This window comes from Pundamilia nyererei, unplaced genomic scaffold (assembly GCF_000239375.1).
Source record: "Pundamilia nyererei isolate P.nyererei 1_Seehausen unplaced genomic scaffold, PunNye1.0 scaffold00135, whole genome shotgun sequence".
In the NCBI taxonomy this organism is placed as follows: Eukaryota; Metazoa; Chordata; class Actinopteri; order Cichliformes; family Cichlidae; genus Pundamilia; species Pundamilia nyererei.
Genome location: NW_005187536.1, coordinates 1,528,304 through 1,547,708, shown reverse-complemented (window position 1 = coordinate 1,547,708; position 19,405 = coordinate 1,528,304). Strand labels below are relative to the sequence as shown.

Genomic DNA, 19,405 nt, shown 5'->3' with positions numbered 1-19,405 from the left:
AGTCGTCGACGATTTTGATAGTCGACTAATCGTGGCAGCCCTAGATACCAGAGGATCAAGTGTGGCCAATCTGCTGCTGTCCACCTACAATTTACCTGCTTACATTCAGAGATCAGCCAGAACTTCATAGATTTGGCACAGAAACAAACCTTCCTCACATGGTGACATAGTTGCTGCAGGAAACAATCTGACTGCAGAATAACACAAGCACCTGGCAACCATGTTTGTACAGGACTATATCCAGAATGCAACCAGCGACTGAGTCCAGTCTCCTACTGCAAACAGACACTTTGCCAATGACTCACACTCATCAGCACTGATTGACTCGGGCTGATTTCACCATGTTGGCAACCTGTCTGTCTGCTAAAACCTTCTGTCTGACAGTGACGACGGTCAGTCTGAAGGCTGGTGGTCCTCCCACCAGGTGAGCTGTGCAATCAGCTTGTGGTCACACAAGCTGCAGGTGTTGCACGCTCAGCCTCTGGGAAACCAGCTGGTTGCTCACAATCAGCCGCTCAGTGTGAAAAAATCCAGTTTAATCACTGGGTAACAAGTTAGGAGGAGGCTGCTGTCCTGTTTTACTCTACTGGCACTGAGTCAATAAATAATGGTTAAAACATAAATAGCCGACCATCATCATCATCATCATCACACTGAGCACAGACCTCGTGCATGTTTTTATTATGAACAGTCTCCTCTGTCCTCGTGTCTGCAGCTGCTTATAGGGTTTGAGAGCGGGACGATCGTGCAGTGGGACCTCCGGGGCAAGAAGGCTGACTTCAGGATCTACTACGATGAGGTGAGTTTGATAGGTGAAGCCTTTCTGTCTGCCCTCTTTCTACGTCTGCTGTGGCCTCTGTGTTTGTTTGTTTAATAATCAAACTGTAGTTTCATTTTAGCTGTCTCTGTGCGGATGCCTGATTATAGCAGCAGGAGGCAGGATATGTACAAGAATCTGGCAAAATTGAGAGGAATGAAGAACAAATTGCTTTAAAAACAAATTGGAAATGAGTCCCAGAGGGGGGTGCACGAGTGGGAACGTTCAGCTTGTTTATGACATCAAAGCCCTGCAGAGACATGTCGAGTTTTCTTTTTTACATACAGACCTGAATAAAAACATGTGACACTGAAGTGTTACAGGTTCTTCAGGTGAAACAGGAAGTGCTTCAACATTGACTCTCAGCGCTCTCTTCAAGTTACCCTCAAGTTTTCATCTCAGAGCGGCAGCAACTTTTCTCATTTTTAACAAGGTGTTTGTTATGAAAAGCTGCCTGCCAAACCAATTACTGCTCTTTGAAGAAGCAGTCATTAGAGGACCCGGGAACGCTTACGCCGGTCCAGGCAGCCTCGGGCAGCTTGCACAGCACTGTCAGCTGGAACAGACGACAACGCTGGCACCCAGAGACCAGCAGAGCGTAAACGCGTCATGTCAGACAGGTGTGTTAGGTTACACGGTCTGTACTCAGCCAAAGGTGCTGCAGCTTTCAGCATCCAGGGAGAAAACGTTTCATCACAGTGCACGCTGAAAAGTTACACACAAAACTATATTTTCATGTAATATTCAAACGTCTTTCATTAACAGGTCATTAACTCGTGTGTCTTCAAACATACGCACCATCAGCACATCTGCTGCCACCTCTTACGTCCTCCTTCTCCTGTGAACAGTAACACTCACGCTCATGAGCTTCCTTTGTGGATCTGAATGTGATTTAAAGGACAAAGAAAAGTACGAACTTTAAGCTGTCAGCTCTTCATAAATAATACTGACATTTGGTTTTGCTCTGTATTTACACCCAGTCCTACTGCGCCTCCGTGTCTCTGTGGTTAAATGCACTTTTTCTTCTATAACACTTCATAAACTCCTATCTGGTGTGAAAGGACCTGCTATCGATCTCCATCGCTGGCTGCCTTTTCTAAAGCCTCGTTCCAGCATCGAGTCGCTGAAAGGTTATTATAGATGTTTCTCCGTCTGATGACGAGGGGAAAAACGCAGCCTACCCCCGGCTTTAAGCATTTTCTGCTGCCATCTGAGAAAATTCAGTTTACTGTGATTACCACAATAACGACCACGTTAGGACTGATGAGTGCACGGCTCTAACAAAAGCCTCCTGAATAAGCTCGCTCAGCTTCAGTGTGCGAAAGAGAAAAGGTTAATTTGGAACAATGTCAGGCCAAACATCTGCGGGATTATCCAGACTGTTTTTCTGCTGCTGACGGGGCCGTGACCTCTGTGGCTTTGACATGAATAACTGTGAATAATGTTTTTAAGAAGCCAAAGATTACCCAGCGAGGTCTTCTGAAGAACAGCGGCAGACGTGCTGAGCGCAGAGCGATACCAGGAAAACGACTTTGCTGTTTTGGCTTGCGTGACGTTTTTTACCTGTACAGCTAAGGTGTGGTAGCTGTGGCATCACTGAGTAGAATCACATACGTATCACCGTGTGTCGCATGCTGCAGAAGCGTTTTTGCTCTTCTGTGTGGACACCAAAGCTGTCAGATGAACATCATTGTTGTGTTTTTAATAGGCGTGTGTTTGATAGAGCTCCACGGGGAAAATGTGGTCTGCCTTTGTATGAAACAATCTTGTCAGTTGTATTTTTCTCCATTGTATTTGGACAAAAGTGTCAATTACCATCCGCAGAGAGAAGCACTTTGTTATGTGCTCACCAGTTTTGAAGGATTATTATCTTCGTCCTTTGTCTCATATTTCATTTGAAGCGTAGCAGGGCACTGACACTACGTGAGGACGGATTCAACAACGATACCAACGAGGTTTTATTCCAGATCTGGCCTAAAGCTAAATGCTGTAAGAATCAGTGTCGTGTGTCATCACGTTTCACTTCTGAATCGGCTCAATTTCTCCTGTGTGCAGTTTCGGTTTGGCTGTTTGGTAGGTTGTTACAGTTCATTTGAACTTGCTTCAGTTCTTCGGTGGACTTTGGTCTCAGCCGCTCGCCGAGCTTGGCGTCGTGTGGGGTCTGCTGCAGGACTCCTGGTTCCTCTTCCCCAATCAGGCTTCTTTCTCATGGCACTGCATGACACAATGATTCACTTGAAGTGCTTTATGACTTTGAGAGAAACACTGACTCTGTGTGATCGGTGCAGGCCATCCACTCTGTCAGCTGGCATCACGAAGGGAAGCAGTTCATGTGCAGTCACTCGGACGGCAGCCTGACGCTGTGGAACCTCAGAAACACCACCAAGCCATTCCAGGTCACCTTCCCTCACGGTGAGACACACACACTCTCATAATCCCAGAGACAAATCCTGGGTCTATACTCTTTGTATAGATCTGAATATCATAGACCGTAAACAAACCTCTGTGGACCATATGCTGTCATCTGATTTGCCGAGCAGCTCGTGGTTATGTCTTTGCTTTTCTCAGTGTAACCAGCCACCGTTCAGTCTCATTCACCAACATTCATGTTCGGTTACCTGCACATTTAGGGTAGACTGTGCTGTATCCAGCAGTGATTGTCGTATGTGCGGTGTTTCGCTGCTGCTTCGTTTTGATTTCCACACTCGGTGAAATCTGCCTCCTCTTCTGCCGTGTCTCCCTACGGCTTCCTCTCATGCAGGGCCGACCGAACTCGTCAGATTTGTGTTTTCTTGCTGTGAGCTGTAATCTCAGGCAAAATCACAAAGCAAAAAGCAGGCAGGATGTGGCTGACGGGGAGGGGGGCGCAGCTGAATTCCAGCAGATCGTTTATTTGTCAGATATTTAGTGTCACTCAGGGCGAAAACGGGAGGAAGAGGAAAGGGAGGCATGAAAATGAGTAGAGGTCAACTAAGAACATAAAGCTGAAGAAGAGTAAACAGTTAAAATGTTATTTGCTGAGAATGATATAGTCGGACGTTTTTAGTTATAAATAAATGAGTTAAAAACTGTGAGGGTTTAAAATTCAGCATTTAAACGGCTCGACTGCAGCACCTCGGGCTTTTAGTAGCAGGCTAGGTGAGGGGAAGGAGTGCTAACTGAGCTAATGCTAGCTAACGTGACTAACATGGTGTGTCCATAGTCTGAGTGTGTGGTAAGCAACAAACTTCACTGAGCTCACAGCAGAGCAGCATCTTAGTTATCAAAGAATTGGATTAAATATACTCCAAAATGCTCCGATATCACAAACATGTCCAGCTGAGTGATTTGAAATAGCTCAAAACTAGCAGAGCGCTATTAGCTTAGTTAGCACCTATCTGTGACCTCTGTAAGGAAACGTACTTTACTTCCAGAAATCAAAACCAGTTTGATTTTATTATGTGTTTGTTTTCCTTCAATATGACAATAAGTTACTAATAATTTGTAATGCATTACTTATTACTTGTTACTTTCCTTAGAGGTAATGGAGTATGTTACTTAATTACCCATCAGAGAACTTGTTACTTTCATGTTAATATGACCTGAAATTCATTATCTCATAATTATCAATTAACTCTGTAAACCCAAGGCTACGTTCCCACACACTGACACAAATTCCTAATGAGGACACGTCTTTCTTTTAGGTTTTGCATTTGAACACAAACTGACAACAAAGAAAGTTAAAAAGCAGCCGCTGGCTTCTTCTAGGCTAGATTAGCATTAGCATGCTGCCTATGCAGATCCATACAAAGACTCTGAATGACTCTGATTCAGTATTTAGTTTGAACATCTTTTAAATGTCAGAATCGACTTCTGGTAGAGAATTATGGATGTTTGTCTTCTTCCAAGCATGAAACTGCTGTTCATGTCTGAACCTGAACATGTCACACTGCCCCTCTAACACTCCAGGCTAACCTCTGCATACCTGTTATCACTCGCCATTGTTCCCTCTGTCACACAGCTGAGTCGACTTCGTCACAGTCAGGCAAAAATCCATCATCTTGTTATTTATTTATAAAATTTACTGCTGTAGCTGCCAAATATGCTCACAAATTTTAGCTTATTTAAATTAGCGATTAGCACAGTGCTGTAAATACTTAACCACAGATGTTACGCGTGTGTTTGGCTTTCCATCATTTACTTACCTGCTGAGCTGTTGCTTGATGCAGAGCTCGGTGACGACTGGGGCTTTCTTTGCCTTTTGTGTTTCTCAGCTACAATCGTGTCAGTGACATGTAGGTAATGAGCATTGTACCTGGATAGGTGAGCATAGTTCAGAAACCATCCGTCCATTTTCTTAACGGTGTATCCAATTAAAGGAGCCGGTCTCAGCAGGCCAGGGCTGTTGCAGTGCACCATTAACCAGAAGTTTTAGTTTTTTGGCCAGCGTAGTGTTTTAACTAAACTATCAGAAGTTTCTCACTTTTTACAGCCAACACTTTGTCTGTTTTAAGCACAATTTCCTGTACATAAGGGCACCAAAATGACCTTTTTATAGCCACTTTTCATAATGATGATGTGAAGAAATCTGCGACAGGACGAGTTGTTCTCAGAGAATCCAGGTACACTTAAAATGATTCCTTTTATTGTGTTCAATAAAAGATGCTGCAGCAGAGCTCCAACAGTTTAGAAATGATGTTTCTTTCATTTGTTCAGAAAGTGCTGAGCCTTTGTTGAAAGGTAGGTTTCACTGCCTCCAAGCTAGGAGACCTTCTCTTCAAAGATGTTAATATGAGAAGCATGAATTACTCCCTTTAATACGCTAACTTTGATAATGGACTGTCATTCAGTGAAGAGAGGACCTGGAAACACAGCAAACACACAAAACTCCAGTTGGAAATGAGACTAAATTTGATCCTTCAAGGGGGTTCCTGTGGCGCACTATGTCCTGATTGTGCTCACATTGTGTAACATTATGAACACAGTGTAGAGCCGTGCATTGGTCACTTTGACAAAGCAGCAGGTAGCAACTCCAAATAGCTTAAAAGAGGGAAAAACATGAACGTAACAACAGGTGAACAACAGCTTTTCTTCTTACATCTTCTCATCTTATTATGAAACTATAATTTAATCTGTACATGTTGCTCTTCCTTTGCTTTTCCTCTGATGCAGGAAAGATACAGAAGGATGCGAGGAAGGAGTCGTGCAAACCTATTCTCAAAGTGGAATACAAGACCTGCAGGAACAGGTGCGTGTGTCTTAAACATTTCATTTCCTGATTGCACAGACGTAGCGCCGCATTTTTTTTTATTGATATTAACCTCTGAGATGAGATTTAAAGATTTCTTTTGAGTCCTCACAGGAACAAACAACCGTTGTGTATGCGTCACTTATTTCATCGATCACTGGCGTTTAATTCGATTTGAAACAAGAGCGTGTTTCATTTTACTTGTTACTCATTCTTTCTTTCTGCTTTGTCGAGGTGAGCATCTCTAAATCCCTTCTCTTCCTTCACAACAGTGAGCCTTTTGTTATCTTCTCTGGGGGTCTTTCATATGACAAGGCGGGACGACGGCCGGCACTGACGATCATGCACGGCAAGGCCATCACTGTGCTGGAGATGGATTACCCCATAGTAGAGTTCATGGTGCTGTGCGAGACTCCTTACAACAACGGTAAGGGCGTACCGATTCAATTATAAGAGCTGTGTCCCTTTTTGTGGTCTCGCTTCAGTGAGTTTGAAGCCTTTCAGAGAAATGTGGTTTTCAGCCACGGGGGGTTTTTTCACCCGCTCGGTGCCATCGGCTTCTCCTGTAATCCTGTCATAATGTGGAAATCACAAGAGCACGCTTCCTTAAAACTCACCAAGTGTTACCACCGACTGACGTTGAGTCATTTTTATATGAATTTCAGCTGATTTTAAATTTGCATCCCTCCTTGATGTTGTCGTGGTAACTAGCATTACCTCTCCATCTTTCTGTTTGCATTCGGCCTTCACAGAGGTCCAGGAGCCTTACGCTGTGGTCGTGCTTCTGGAGAAAGACTTAATCGTGGTGGATCTAACACAGAGCAAGTACGTCACTGTGAATCATACAGTTAGACATCATATATCAGAATCACACCATCGCGTGTGCAAGAATATCACTCAGAGAGTGAAACTGTTCTTACATTCAGCAACAAAGTGAAAGCAGCTGTAGTTCAGAGAGATATCAGCATATAATGCTGTATGACCATAAGCATATGTGGACTATCCTAATTTCAGGACTTTTGTGGATTAATTGTATCGATCTATCAGAAAGTTGCTCTCAGCAGCTCAGTGTCTTGAAGGGAAACAGTTCAGTGCTTTTGTTGTGATTTCAGAGGTCTGATAAGATCCTGTGTAAAAACTGCCAAAGATGTTATCCTTTGAACAAGCACAGCTCAATGTTCTGTGGGTAGATTTAACTCGCTATCATTGTTATAAAAGATTGAAGCTGGACGCGGCGATGATGTCCTGACAGATTAACACCCAAGGCTAGGCTAGGCATACATTTGAGGAGTAGCAAAACGCTCGGGTATAAATGAAGTTTCCTGGTTAATTAGGTTAGCTAATTACAGCTGTTAGATATAAATGTCTCCTGATAACACCTAAAGTAGTTTAAACATGTCCAGATTGTCTTTGAGCTCATTGATTAGGAGCTAATTGTGTTTAAATTGTTCATTATAAGTAAATCAGGTTAATTGTATTTAAATGCTTCATTATAAGTAAGGAGTGGCATGAATTTGGAGCTCTGCAGAAACACCCCTCTACATCTTTTAGTGACACTTTAATGTGTGCATAGAAGAACCAGTCGCTCTTATCTTACTGTATCGGCAATAAAGCAGATGAAGCTAGAGTCATTGGCACATTCAATTTTTATTGCTTAGAGAACAGATAAAGAATCCAGACCTTTGAACGTGTCCACTTCCTGTGGGCTCCATGGGAGGACCAACTGGAATTATTCTTTTCGATTAGCTGAGGAATAATTCTGAATAGCTTCATGTTCATAGGTCTACTATATACCACGTTGTGTACTTGCCTGTTGCAGCTACCCCGTCTTTGAGAACCCGTATCCCATGGACATCCATGAGTCACCAGTGACCTGCACGGCCTATTTCGCAGACTGTCCACCAGACATCATCCCCATCCTCTACTCCATAGGAGCGAAACACAAGAAGACTGGCTACAGCCAGAAGGTAAAGGAGGGGAAGAGTACGGCCTTTGCTGTGCAGATCCATGTTGGGAGGATTTTCTTGTGTTACGTAATTCTCGCATACCGTATTTTCAGACCATAAGGTGCATTAAGCGAAACAAAACAGTCAAATAAGTCAAACTTTACTCAGGTCATTCTTGCTTCCTCCACTTCTGTACCATTGATTCATTACTGTTGAATTCTCTGGCAGCGGCTCTATTCCCATGTTGTAGCAGTATATGAATGACTAACCTCGTATTGTGGATGGATTATCTCAGTTGTTCTCCTGACTGAAGTTTGGTCCTTTACAGCATCCTGCCATGCGATTGCATTTGTCCCTAACCATCAGGAACCCTCATGTTAACTTTTATCAAGTGGAAAAAAGTTAGCGTTCATCCTCCAGCTTCACTGTGTTTATGCTATGCTAACATAGCTGTGTCGCTAGCGGTCAAGTAGCACATCATTATATCCCAGCTAGCCCGAATTCAGTAACCCTACAAACGTCACTGCTGTTTAGTTTCCTGTCTTCATTTATGTTGGAAGTGATAACAGAGCTGTACGTTTGAATTTTTCAGAAATCTCTCAGTCAGAACATGCTATATCATGTTTAGCTAACTAGCGAGCTAACTTCCTGCTAACTTCTAACTCCATTAAATGTAATAAATCCTGTTTTCATGGATGCCTGGATGTTAAACTTAATTGTTACACCTGGTAAAGCAGCAACACTGATCATTTCATTAAAGGTTAAAGAATTTAGACAGTTTTTTAACTCTCAGTGATGCTGCAGTGTTCGTTTGACTTTGGGACCTGAAAATGACGGAGTTTAGGACCCAGATTACTCCGTGAGGCTCCTGACTACAGTAGCTGTAATGCTCCAACAATCCATCACGCGGTGGCTTCGTAGCTTAGCAAAGTCGCACTAAAACATTTTTGACAGATTTTTGAGCGCCGTGTAGCACATAAAATCGGTTCAAGGTCAGTGAGCACGTTCAGAATTCATCATTTGAAAAAATTAAAGGATTTTAAGTGCGCCTTATTGTGCGGAAAATACAATGCTAGAACTGATGTATAAATATGTATAGAGTTGTGTGTCTGCGCTTCGGTTCTTTGGTATATCCTGGTCTTTGAAGGGAGTTTTATTCATAATGTGTCATGTAAAATCATCTTTCTAAAATAATTGCTGTTGAACTTTTTAAATTATAGGTAATCATTAGCACACGTATCACTTTTAATCAATTTGGTTTTGTATTTGAGGATGACAGCCTGTGTTTTAGAACAAAAGGAAAAGCGAGGGTACAATGGGACAGAAAGAAAGGGTAATGTGCCAGGTGTTTAAAATAATCAGTGCTGCTGTGATTATTTTGTCAGGAGTGGCCAATCAGTGGAGGGACGTGGACATTAGGCTCCCACACTTATCCAGAGATCATCATCACAGGGTGAGTTAGAAATGCTGACAGGAATACTGATGACCCCTCTTTAACACCACCCGTCACATTTAAAAGGACAGTTGAGCCGTGTCTCACGCCACGGTGACAGAACCACCGACTGTGGGTTTTTCTACATTTATAGCGCTGCGTAGATTTGATTTCTATCTGTGCCAGCCCCAGCAGAGAGCAGGCTCCCTTTGTCAGAGATGTTAACCTGCTCTGAAGCTTGCTCGCTGGGTGGCGTTTGCTTCTGGGTAACACTCACAGATATCAGTGGCAGTCCGGCCCTTTGAGGTCGACGTGGAGACGTTTCACTGCTGAAAGCACAGCGGGAAACACCTAAAAATGCTCAAGTTCTCACGAAGTAGGAACCCAGCTTCACTTTGTAGCTCTGTGAGCCACAAGACGGGTGAGCTGCAGATTCATGAACAGTGTGATGTTTTAAAAATGCAGCGATAAATTTACTGAGGTAATAATCATGAACACGACTAATTAGACTAAAAGTGAGTGGGAAGGTTGGAAGTTTTACTTGTTGTCATTAATTTCATACTAAATACTTTTTTTTTTCAGGCATGCTGACGGATCGATTAAGTTTTGGGACGCATCTGCAAGTAAGTCCTGTGCACCAAGCTTTCCTGCATTCTCATTGCAGCGATGCATTTGTTCCACAGCACAGTTAATCAATCACCTGGGTGATATCATTAATTGCTTAATGACATAATCTAAGAGTTCAGACTAATCATACTCACCCACAGCTAACATACTAGCTTCAGATCAGCTGATCTCAGCGCTTATTCCTCATCACATGATAGATCAGCTGAGAGCATTTTGTACATCTATTTAGCAAAGTTCATATGATATAAACCGATCAGACATAACATCAGACATGGACCATGGAGCAATGGAAAAAGGTGGGTTGGTCTGATGAATCAGATAGGTGGACGGATTATTGTGCGTCGCTTACATGGAGAACCACAGGCGAGCCAACGGGGACAGTTGCTTTGAGCGATGCTCTGCTGGGAAACCTTGGGTCCTGCATCCATGTGGATGTTACTTTGAGACGTACCATCTATCCAAGCATTGTTCCACATCATCTACACCCATGCATGGAGAAGGTGCTCCCCGATGGCTGTGGTCTCTCTCAGCAGGATAATGCACTGAAAACAGAAATGGTTGAGGAACTATTTGAGGAGCACAACAACCAGTTTGAGGAGTTGACTTGACCTCCAGATTCCCCAGATCTCAATCCAGTCGAGCATCTGTGGGACTTTGGTGCAGATACCACAGCACACCTTCAGGGTGTAGTGGAGTCCATGTCCTGACGGCTCAGGGTGAATGGCACAGTATTAGGCAGGTGCTGAAGATGTTGTGGCTGGTTGGGCGACCGTGGCTCAGGGGGTTGGGAATCGCATCTGTAACCGGAAGGTCGCCGGTTCGATCCCTGGGCTCTCTGTCCTGGTCGTTGTGTCCCTGGGCAAGACACTTCACCTACCGCCTACTGGTGTTGGCCAGAGGGGCCGATGGCGCGATATGGCAGCCTCGCTTCTGTCAGTCTGCCCCAGGGCAGCTGTGGCTACAACTGTAGCTGCCTCCACCAGTGTATGAATGCGAGAGTGAATGAATAGTGGTATTGTAAAGCGCTTTGGGTGCCTTGAAAAGCGCTATATAAATCCAATCTATTATTATTCATATTTATTTTAGTAGATGATTGTCAGATGTGCTGCCATTGAAGCCTGCTGTGTTCTGTGTGGTCGTCCCACCACACTGATCCAGACAGAAATGAGTCCAGGTGGAAATAACAGTCGTCTTTTGACTATTTTAGTCGTGACTCAGAGTGTTTGACCTCGGTATGACTCGTACGATCCCCGCCATCTTTGATCAGCACACGCTTCCAGGTTTACTGTGTGCACACGTTTCTACTACTGCAGCTTTATTAAAGGTGCAGCATCTGTTTATGTGCTTTAAATGGAAAATAAATCAGAAGGCTGTGGTGCAAACCAGTCTCCTCTCAGCCAGACACATTACTGGTCTAATGCATTTGTACAGCTGTGCCAATCGCAGCAGTACGGGGTGAAAATGCCTTGCCAAGTGGAGACGAGACATTTGTGCAAAGTGCATAAAATTTAAAAGGTGAAGAATATGAAGATGTAACATGGCAAACTGCATAAAGCTGTCGGGATATCACCAGGTGCACATGGCCGTTTACTTCACGCTTTGCACTGTGCTTTAACTGAGATGTCTCTGTGCAGTCACGCTGCAGATGTTGTACAAGATGAAGACCTCCAAAGTGTTCGAGAAGCCAAAGCCAGGCGAGGGCCGCGCCGCCGAGCTGGTGGAAGAAGACCCGTTTGCTATTCAGATGGTCAGCTGGTGCCCTCAGAGTCGCATGTTCTGCGTGGTCGGCATCTCAGCTCACATCATCCTCTATCGTTTCAGCAAATATGATGCCAACACTCAGATAGTGGTGAGTGCTTAAAGTGGTCAGGTGATGTACGGAGACTGAAGGTGAAGCCCAGTCTTGATGTGACACGTTCCCTGAGTCTCCTCTCATGTTTCAGTCTCTAGAGGTGCGTCTGCAGTGTGACTCGGACGACGTCATCTCTCCATCAGAGAATGAAAACAATCCCAGCTTCTCAGAGCCCAGCTCCCACTCACCCCAACCGCACCATCAACACCAACACCCAGCCAGCCCAGGCAGCAGGACACCAGAGGGCATCAAAGACAGCATCCCCTGCCTCAAGTAAGATAACAGTCCTCCGTCTCTGCAGCACAGTAGACTTCAAGTACAGTCAAGTCAAGAAAAGCACTCTGGTGGTGTATGATGGTCTAATGACTTGCTGAGGCACGTTACAGTGCATGCCAGTGTTGTGTATTTAAGCTCTGCCAGGTGTTTGAGGGTAAATTGGACCGTTACTCCTCATTCCAACATCATTCCTCATTAGCTGTTGATAAAAGCTGCTCATCTGTTTCAGAGTGAAGGACCGGGCGGTTCGGGTTCCTCCTGGCTACCAGTCAGAGTTGGTCATCCAGCTCCTCTGGGTAGATGGTGAACCTCCACAGCAGATCACCAGCCTGGACATCAACTCAGCCTACGGCCTGTGAGTTTCAGAGGCATAACCCTCTGTCCTGAGCAGCTCTGTGTCTGTCTATGAGTCTAAATTAGGAACATTTAGCAAACAGTAGGCTTGTATTATCCATTTCTGTATGTTTGGTCGTCACCAATAAAAACAGCATCAGTGCACAACACAAGCATGGCTGTGAAGTGTGCAGGGAACCAAACCTGCACAGACCGAGGACATTTGACTCTCATTTTCTGAAAAGAGCCAGATTATAAACAGCAACAGTGATGCAGCAGGAGAAGAACATGCATGTGGCAGTAAGAGGGCTCGGCTGTACACAGATGTGTTTATAGTTGCTCTTGGTCTGTGTATATGCGCTTTGTGCAGCATTGAGTTGGTCTTTGCAGTATTTGTACTGTATCATACTGTGAGGCTGGCGGGAGGATGTAAATATGATAATGGGCCATGTGTGAGCTTTGTAATTTTGCTGTTACTGCCAGCAGTTAATGTAACGTGACCAAATTATTTCAATGTGTTCTCGAGCTTTCTTGACAAATGTAACACCTGCGAGCCAAGCTGAGAAAAACACCATATGTCCTGTGACCGTAGCCATAACAGCGGATAGAGCACGCAGTGACGAGCGGCAACAAACACGAGCACATCGTCTTCTTCTACCTGCTTTTGTTATTTTAAAGTAACTTACTGGATGTGGACTAACAAGTCGAACGGGAGCTGCATGACTTCCTGAGCTCGCAGGGTTTGAGACCACTTGTCTGGCTTTGCTGTGAATAGAAGCTTTATGGGCAGAAACCAATAACAGAGGAGTTTTCAGAAAAGCTCTCTGCGGGTCGAGGCAGTCGCACCATTTGAATCTCTGCTCTGAAGCTTTTCATATCTTAAGTGAAATTGCAGCAATTGATTATCCGGCTTTTTGATGCCTTTCTCACATACTGAGCAGAACATGCACACACACAGACACAGTCCTCCTTTAGCTGCACTAATATAAAAACATTCCTGAGATTATTGGTGAGAGCAGAATAACATCAGGATGTCAGAGAGACGTGCTCAGCACAGCGGCCTGCTTTCCTGCTGATGTCACAATAAGGACTCAGCTCTGTCTCCTCTGGGTTCAGCTTAAAGCCCGATCCACGTGTGGTTCCCAGAAACGTATCGTCCAGCTGCAGCTGCTGGGAATGTGTTGTCCAGGCCAGATGTTTATAAGTTAATGAGGCTTCTTAACAGTGATTGTTCCAAATGGTTTCCACGGGCCGGCTGTGCTCCCATTGGACATTTTTACTCCTTGTAGCTCGGGTCAGTGAAAGTGTGGTGTGCTCACAATATTGTAGCATATGCAGTGTCGGGAAAGTTACTTTTCAAATGTATTCCACGTAAACCTGTGACACAAAGATCACCAAACTGAGACCACCACAGACTGTTTTCCTTCACAGTGATGAAGGAAAACGCTGGGCTGGCATGTAAAAGGGCATTTATTCCCTCAGGACCTGAAGCTCCATAAAGCACCCCTCGACAGCCAAACCCACCTGTTCTCTGATTGGATAGTTGAATTTGTGATTGACGTGACATTGGCCAATCAGATGAAAGGAAGAAAAATAGGGTCAAAATTCGTACTTGCAACTTGAAACCTGAGTGCAGAGTTTCACACGTATTTTTCCAAACGCAAATCTGCTTTTACACATACAAAACTGATTTACAGGTGCAAAATATTTATGACCACAATTTGAGCCCATATGATGCACGGCAGGTGACGATCAGTCATGTGGGAATTCTGGGAAGTATTAGAAACATGGAATAAAAGCAGACTGTTTAATTCATGCTTAATTTGACAGCGTTTTTCATGTTAGTTGGCACAACTCTAATGTCTGTGTGTGTGTGTGTGTGTGTGTGTGTGTGTGTGTGTGTGTGTGTGTGTGTGTGCGTATGTGCTTGTTTCTTCCCTCCTGACGTTGTGTTCGTGTCCAGCCTGGCGTTCGGGAATTGTAACGGCCTGGCGGTGGTGGACTACTTGCAAAAAACTGTCATATTATGTATGTCAACACTGGATCTGTACGGAAGCACCGACCCCTACCAGCGCCTTACCCGTTCCCCCCGCAGGAACAGGCAGTCCACCTCAGGTAACACACACACACACACACACACACACACACACCTGATACTCAGTGTGCAACATAATCACGACATCCAGACACTGAATCTGATCTTTTCTCTGCTCCTCTGTCTTCTTCTCTTTCTGTCTCTTCTGATCTAGTGCGTGACAAATATGACAGTTTCAATATATTCCTTCAATATTTAATCAATCATTACTGTTGATCAATCATTACTGTTGATCAATCATTACTGTTGATCAATCATTACTGTTGATCAATCATTACTGTTGATCAATCATTACTGTTCAGGTGCTGTTAACAGTGATGGGAAGTAGAGCATATGTAAGGTAGTATGCACTACTCAGCCCTGACTCTTAGTTTTCATAATATTTTACATTCAGTTACATTATAATTACAAAGTACTTTTATTATTATATAATATATATTAATTGAACATATAAATATCTATTTTAATTTAAAAACAGGCCTCTGCCTGCTGTTGTTTTCTAACGTGTTACTTTACAAACTGCATTCTTATTATTTTACGAACAAAGTTTAACTTCCAAAACTTTTAATGTGAAAACTCTTGGAAACAAAATGTATTAAAGTGGATTTTCTGAAATGATTTCAGGGATTTGACGTATCGAGCCTTTGTTTGTAATGCAGGTGTTTAGTGTGTAATGTAATAACTTTGAACGGGATGGTTCTGCAGTGACCTCGAGAGCTTAATGGACTGAAAATACAAACCAGCTGAAATAAAAACATCTTTAATAAACTGACGTTTTAGGCACAGCATTAAAAACTAGTGAGAATAAGTGGTGGTGTTTAAACTCCTCTCAGCTGACTGGAAACAGAAAATGTGACATTCGCCTCGCAGTTAGCACATCGTTAGCATTCACAGTCGATGAAGTTCGGACAAAACCGTCCGAGTGGGGAAACGAGAGCAGACACAGTAACATCAGACTATCTGTAACACGACGACGGCCTGGATCTTCTGTCCTTCCTCTCTGTCTGTCACACACAAACACACACCTGCCCATCTCTGCCTGTCATAGAGCTGCACTGTGACATGAAGTGCATGTTAACAGGTTGCGTGTCATTCCACATGGGCATCATATGCATGTTGTCATTTGATTTCTCAGTCTGTTGTTTTTAGACCTGTAAGAGCCACACAGGTGTTTCTGGTCCCTCCTCCTGACGGCCTCTGAAGCATCTTAATTATATTTAACGCGCTTGATATTCAGACCCACCGTTTAGGAATCACTGTGTAAAATAGAGGCCGACTCTTTTTTGGACCAGGCACCAACTCGGTGGTAAATATTTCAGAAGAACTTGCAGCAAGTGCTCGTTTCATTGCGTAATTCCCACAGGTGAGCTGAAAATACTCTGGTGATTTTTTCACATGCTGTTGCACCCTGCACCTTCTGTGTGAGCGCTTTAAAATCAATGTGGAGACAGAAGGGAAAATAGAAGCGGGCAAACATGCCCTTTTCTGTGCCGCGGGTGGTGCTGCGCTGATCTGAGGCACTTACTGTGCTCCGGTTCACACAAGGCTCAACAGCAGACTTGGAGAGCACGCCAAAAGGCCGGTGCCGGCTGCCCAGTCTGAACGCTTCCTGTTCCCACCACATCTTTAGCTGTCGTCATCACACACACATGTGTATGAGTGTGAAAGCTTTCAGCCATCAAATGTGGGCATTTACTTCTCAGAATGATGTCACAATGCAGATGATTAAATGACAACGAGCTCGGTTTCCATGCTGCGCTGCTGGTAATGACATGTTCCCTGCTGACCCCAGTGACACCAGCAGTTCTGGGTTTGCTGGAGTCGCGGGTATTTCTTGTGCCCTTCCCTGACACGATCTCACTTGCTGCTTGCTCTCACTTTCTTTTCCTCTCTAAGCCTGTGTGTTCTTCTCTCCCCCCCTGCCTCCTCTCTCTCCCCACCCCCACCCTCCTCATCCACCCCCACCCTCCTCATCCACCCTTCCCTCTATCCTCATGCATTCCTCTCACTAACGTCCCCTCTTTTCTCATTACTGCCATTCTTCCTTTGCCTCCACCCCACTTACGCTCTTCCGTTCTTTGACCTCTCCTCGCTTTAAACCCCTTCCTCATTTCCACCACTCCTTCCTCCCCCTCCTACTTTGGTGACTCTGTGGCTGCTGGTGTGGGCATGCGGGCCTGCCTGACAGAGTTTTGCATGCGCGGCCTGTCTAACTTTTATTCAGATTCAAAGAAAAGGATCCGTACATCCTATCAGAGTAAGTCGGGCCTTCCCAAAGGCCGGGGAGTCGGTGTATGTGTGTGGGGGTGTGGGTTGGTGTTTTGATGGATATAGTAGGACATGATGTTTGGTACAGATGATTGCCACAAGAACTGACACAGACTCGAAGCCCAGGACAAACCAAAGACATGACTGGGATGAAGCGAGACGTCACCTGCAGAGCTTTGTCTGTTACAGTCATGTCCAGCAGTCTGTCCTTTGCAGAAGAAGAGACACTTCTTTGAGACAGCAGAGCAAGCGCAGTTATAAATAATGCATTATCCATGCGATGTATATTTTAACTCTCAGTGTCTTCAGCCATTTGTAAGGTCAGCATAAACTACCGGCATCACCAATGTTTGGTAGAACCTTTGACTGAAGACAAATAATTAAAAGTGTTTTGAGCTGTGACGAGTCTGCGAGGCTGTTAATGAGTCCTTAATGAACGCTGCTTCAAACAGGCCGTGTCTGCAGTCGGGCTTTGAGGGCCGAGTTAGAAATCTCAGTGTTTGTGGCAGTTTTTACAGACGACTCCATGTCGGCTCGTGCTTGCTGCATGTGACTGAATATGATCCTGTTTGGATTTGTGTGTGTGCTGTTTGTATGTTCGATATTTATTCCACTTCATCATGAGATTTGCACTACATGCTTTTTGAATTTTAATGCGAGCTGGTAAAAGATGTTAAATCTGACTGTAGTGCAGGTCGCATCAGTAATCAGCCACTCTGCCCATCAAGGCACTTTGAGTCCTGATAAAAAAGCAAAGAGCAAATATTCGAGGCTGACCTCGGGAGGAATGATGTAATGATGAAGCATTGTTGCTAGCTGCACTCTTTCTTTGGGCTTAGCGTGGCTGACTTCTACCAATCAGACGTCTGCTTAATCTGCATGACCGGCTTCAAATAATCTGACACCCTGCGTGTGCTGCTTCTTCTTCCTGTCGGCTGCTGCAGGCCTTACTGAACTCACTGACAACCAGCAGTCGATTGACATGGAGAGGAACAAGTCGCCCACTTCAGGTAACCTGCTCGCACACTCACACACAGACACGCACCTGCAGCCTCCAATCCTTCATTCCCTGAATGCAAATGTCTTTGAGTCTTTGTGGGTGGGATGCTTTGTGTTTAAACTTGAGTTACAGCCTGTGGTCACCTCGTCACCAGAGCGTGGTCACGTGGTGAGAGCGGCACTCTGTTCACTGTTGTTTCAGAGAAGTGCTGGCACTCCTTCAGTGGAGTATGCTGGGTTTGTCTCAGCTGGTTGGTCCTTTAGTCTGAAGTCGTGCGGTGACCGTGTTTCCCAGAGGTGAAGAAGAAGGAGCGCTGCGTGCTCCATCGGCTCGGTCGTTTCCTTTGACATGTTTGTCTTTCACTAACACTGATACGGCCGACTGCAGTGGAGATGGAGCCTGCATGTTAATGAGCAGCAGTAACATCAGAGTGGTTTAGATTCTCATTTTGTGTCATTGACACTGCATTATTTTTATTTGAAGTTTTTCTTTGAGTTGTAAATTGGCTGGCATGTTATCATTACTTGTAGCAAATACTCGAGAAGAAAGTTTTCACCTGGACTCCTGTGATAAGGTTCACCACAGGATTTAAGTAGCAGCCAGGTCAGCCAATCACTGCACCTGGTTAGCTGATCGTCAGCACCTGTCGAAGCCGAGGTTTTAGCACAACACGTCAGACTCTACAGGTCAGCAGGGTAAATGATGGAAGGGCTGCAGGAGAAAGGACGTGGCAGCACAACTTAGGTTTGCAAAGCTGCACGGGAACAACACATTTGGAGAAGACCAAGCATCAAACCAACTGTCAGCCCCGTGGTGGAGGTGAGGATCACCTGCAGTCACTGAGTGGATTATGAACTGCCCGTCCAACCACTAAAGCTTGACTGAAACTGGGTCGTCAACACCGTTAGCACCTACTCGGATCGACTCGCCGCGGTGTTTAAGGTTTGTTCACTTGGTCATAGTACCTGCTCAGCTGTCATGAACTGGGATTCGCACGAAGGCGGGACCGAAAAGCAGACTCAGCGCACTCACTGAGAACTATAGACAAGATTTATTTACAGAGGGGTCGGTCAAAATCAGAAGCTCATGGAGGGACGCTGTTCTGAGAAGCTGCGATCGAAGCCGTGGGAGTCTGTACCAGAGGGAGGAACGATTAGTGAACAGGTAAGGGAGCAGGTGAATCAGGACAGGGGTGCAGTCGGCTTACATGCAGGGCCAGGTGGGAGAGTTTTGGGCGGTGGGGGTGTTTCTGTGGGAGAAGCCAGAGAGGGTGAGTGCGAGGGGAGGAATGGTTCCTCGAGCACTTCACGAACGTCAGGGATGGCAGGAGGACAGGCAGGCGAAGCAACTGGTTGATGATTCCTTAATGCAAAAGCCAGCGCTGGAGGAGGTGAGCAATGAATCCAGAGGAGGATGGCTCGGAGACCTGAGCCCAAAGAAACAGAGTCAAGGCTTGAAGGAAGAGTGGAGCGCAGACGGGGCGTGGCTGCCACAGTAGGTGACTCAACCAACTGGCGATGAGTAGCAGGTCG

The 19,405-nt window shown here is 44.9% G+C and overlaps 1 protein-coding gene across 10 annotated transcripts in view; it reads left to right on the top strand.

The window, feature by feature from the left end:
• Nucleotides 1-19,405, top strand: part of stxbp5l (syntaxin binding protein 5L) — a 130,966-nt gene that overhangs the window by 87,052 nt on the left and 24,509 nt on the right. For 7 of the 10 annotated variants that reach the window (XM_005743763.1, XM_013913512.1, XM_005743760.1 and 4 more), the window contains exons 7-20: nt 716-799; nt 3,106-3,229; nt 5,969-6,044; nt 6,317-6,471; nt 6,797-6,869; nt 7,864-8,011; nt 9,376-9,443; nt 10,005-10,045; nt 11,684-11,898; nt 11,993-12,174; nt 12,407-12,532; nt 14,474-14,625; nt 16,794-16,862; nt 17,818-17,883. In XM_005743763.1, the coding sequence (XP_005743820.1) occupies nt 716-799; nt 3,106-3,229; nt 5,969-6,044; nt 6,317-6,471; nt 6,797-6,869; nt 7,864-8,011; nt 9,376-9,443; nt 10,005-10,045; nt 11,684-11,898; nt 11,993-12,174; nt 12,407-12,532; nt 14,474-14,625; nt 16,794-16,862; nt 17,818-17,883 (1,579 nt within the window). The remainder of the gene's footprint in view (nt 1-715; nt 800-3,105; nt 3,230-5,968; nt 6,045-6,316; nt 6,472-6,796; nt 6,870-7,863; nt 8,012-9,375; nt 9,444-10,004; nt 10,046-11,683; nt 11,899-11,992; nt 12,175-12,406; nt 12,533-14,473; nt 14,626-16,793; nt 16,863-17,817; nt 17,884-19,405) is intronic. The other 3 variants (XM_005743764.1, XM_005743762.1, XM_013913510.1) reach the window with 1 other exon arrangement.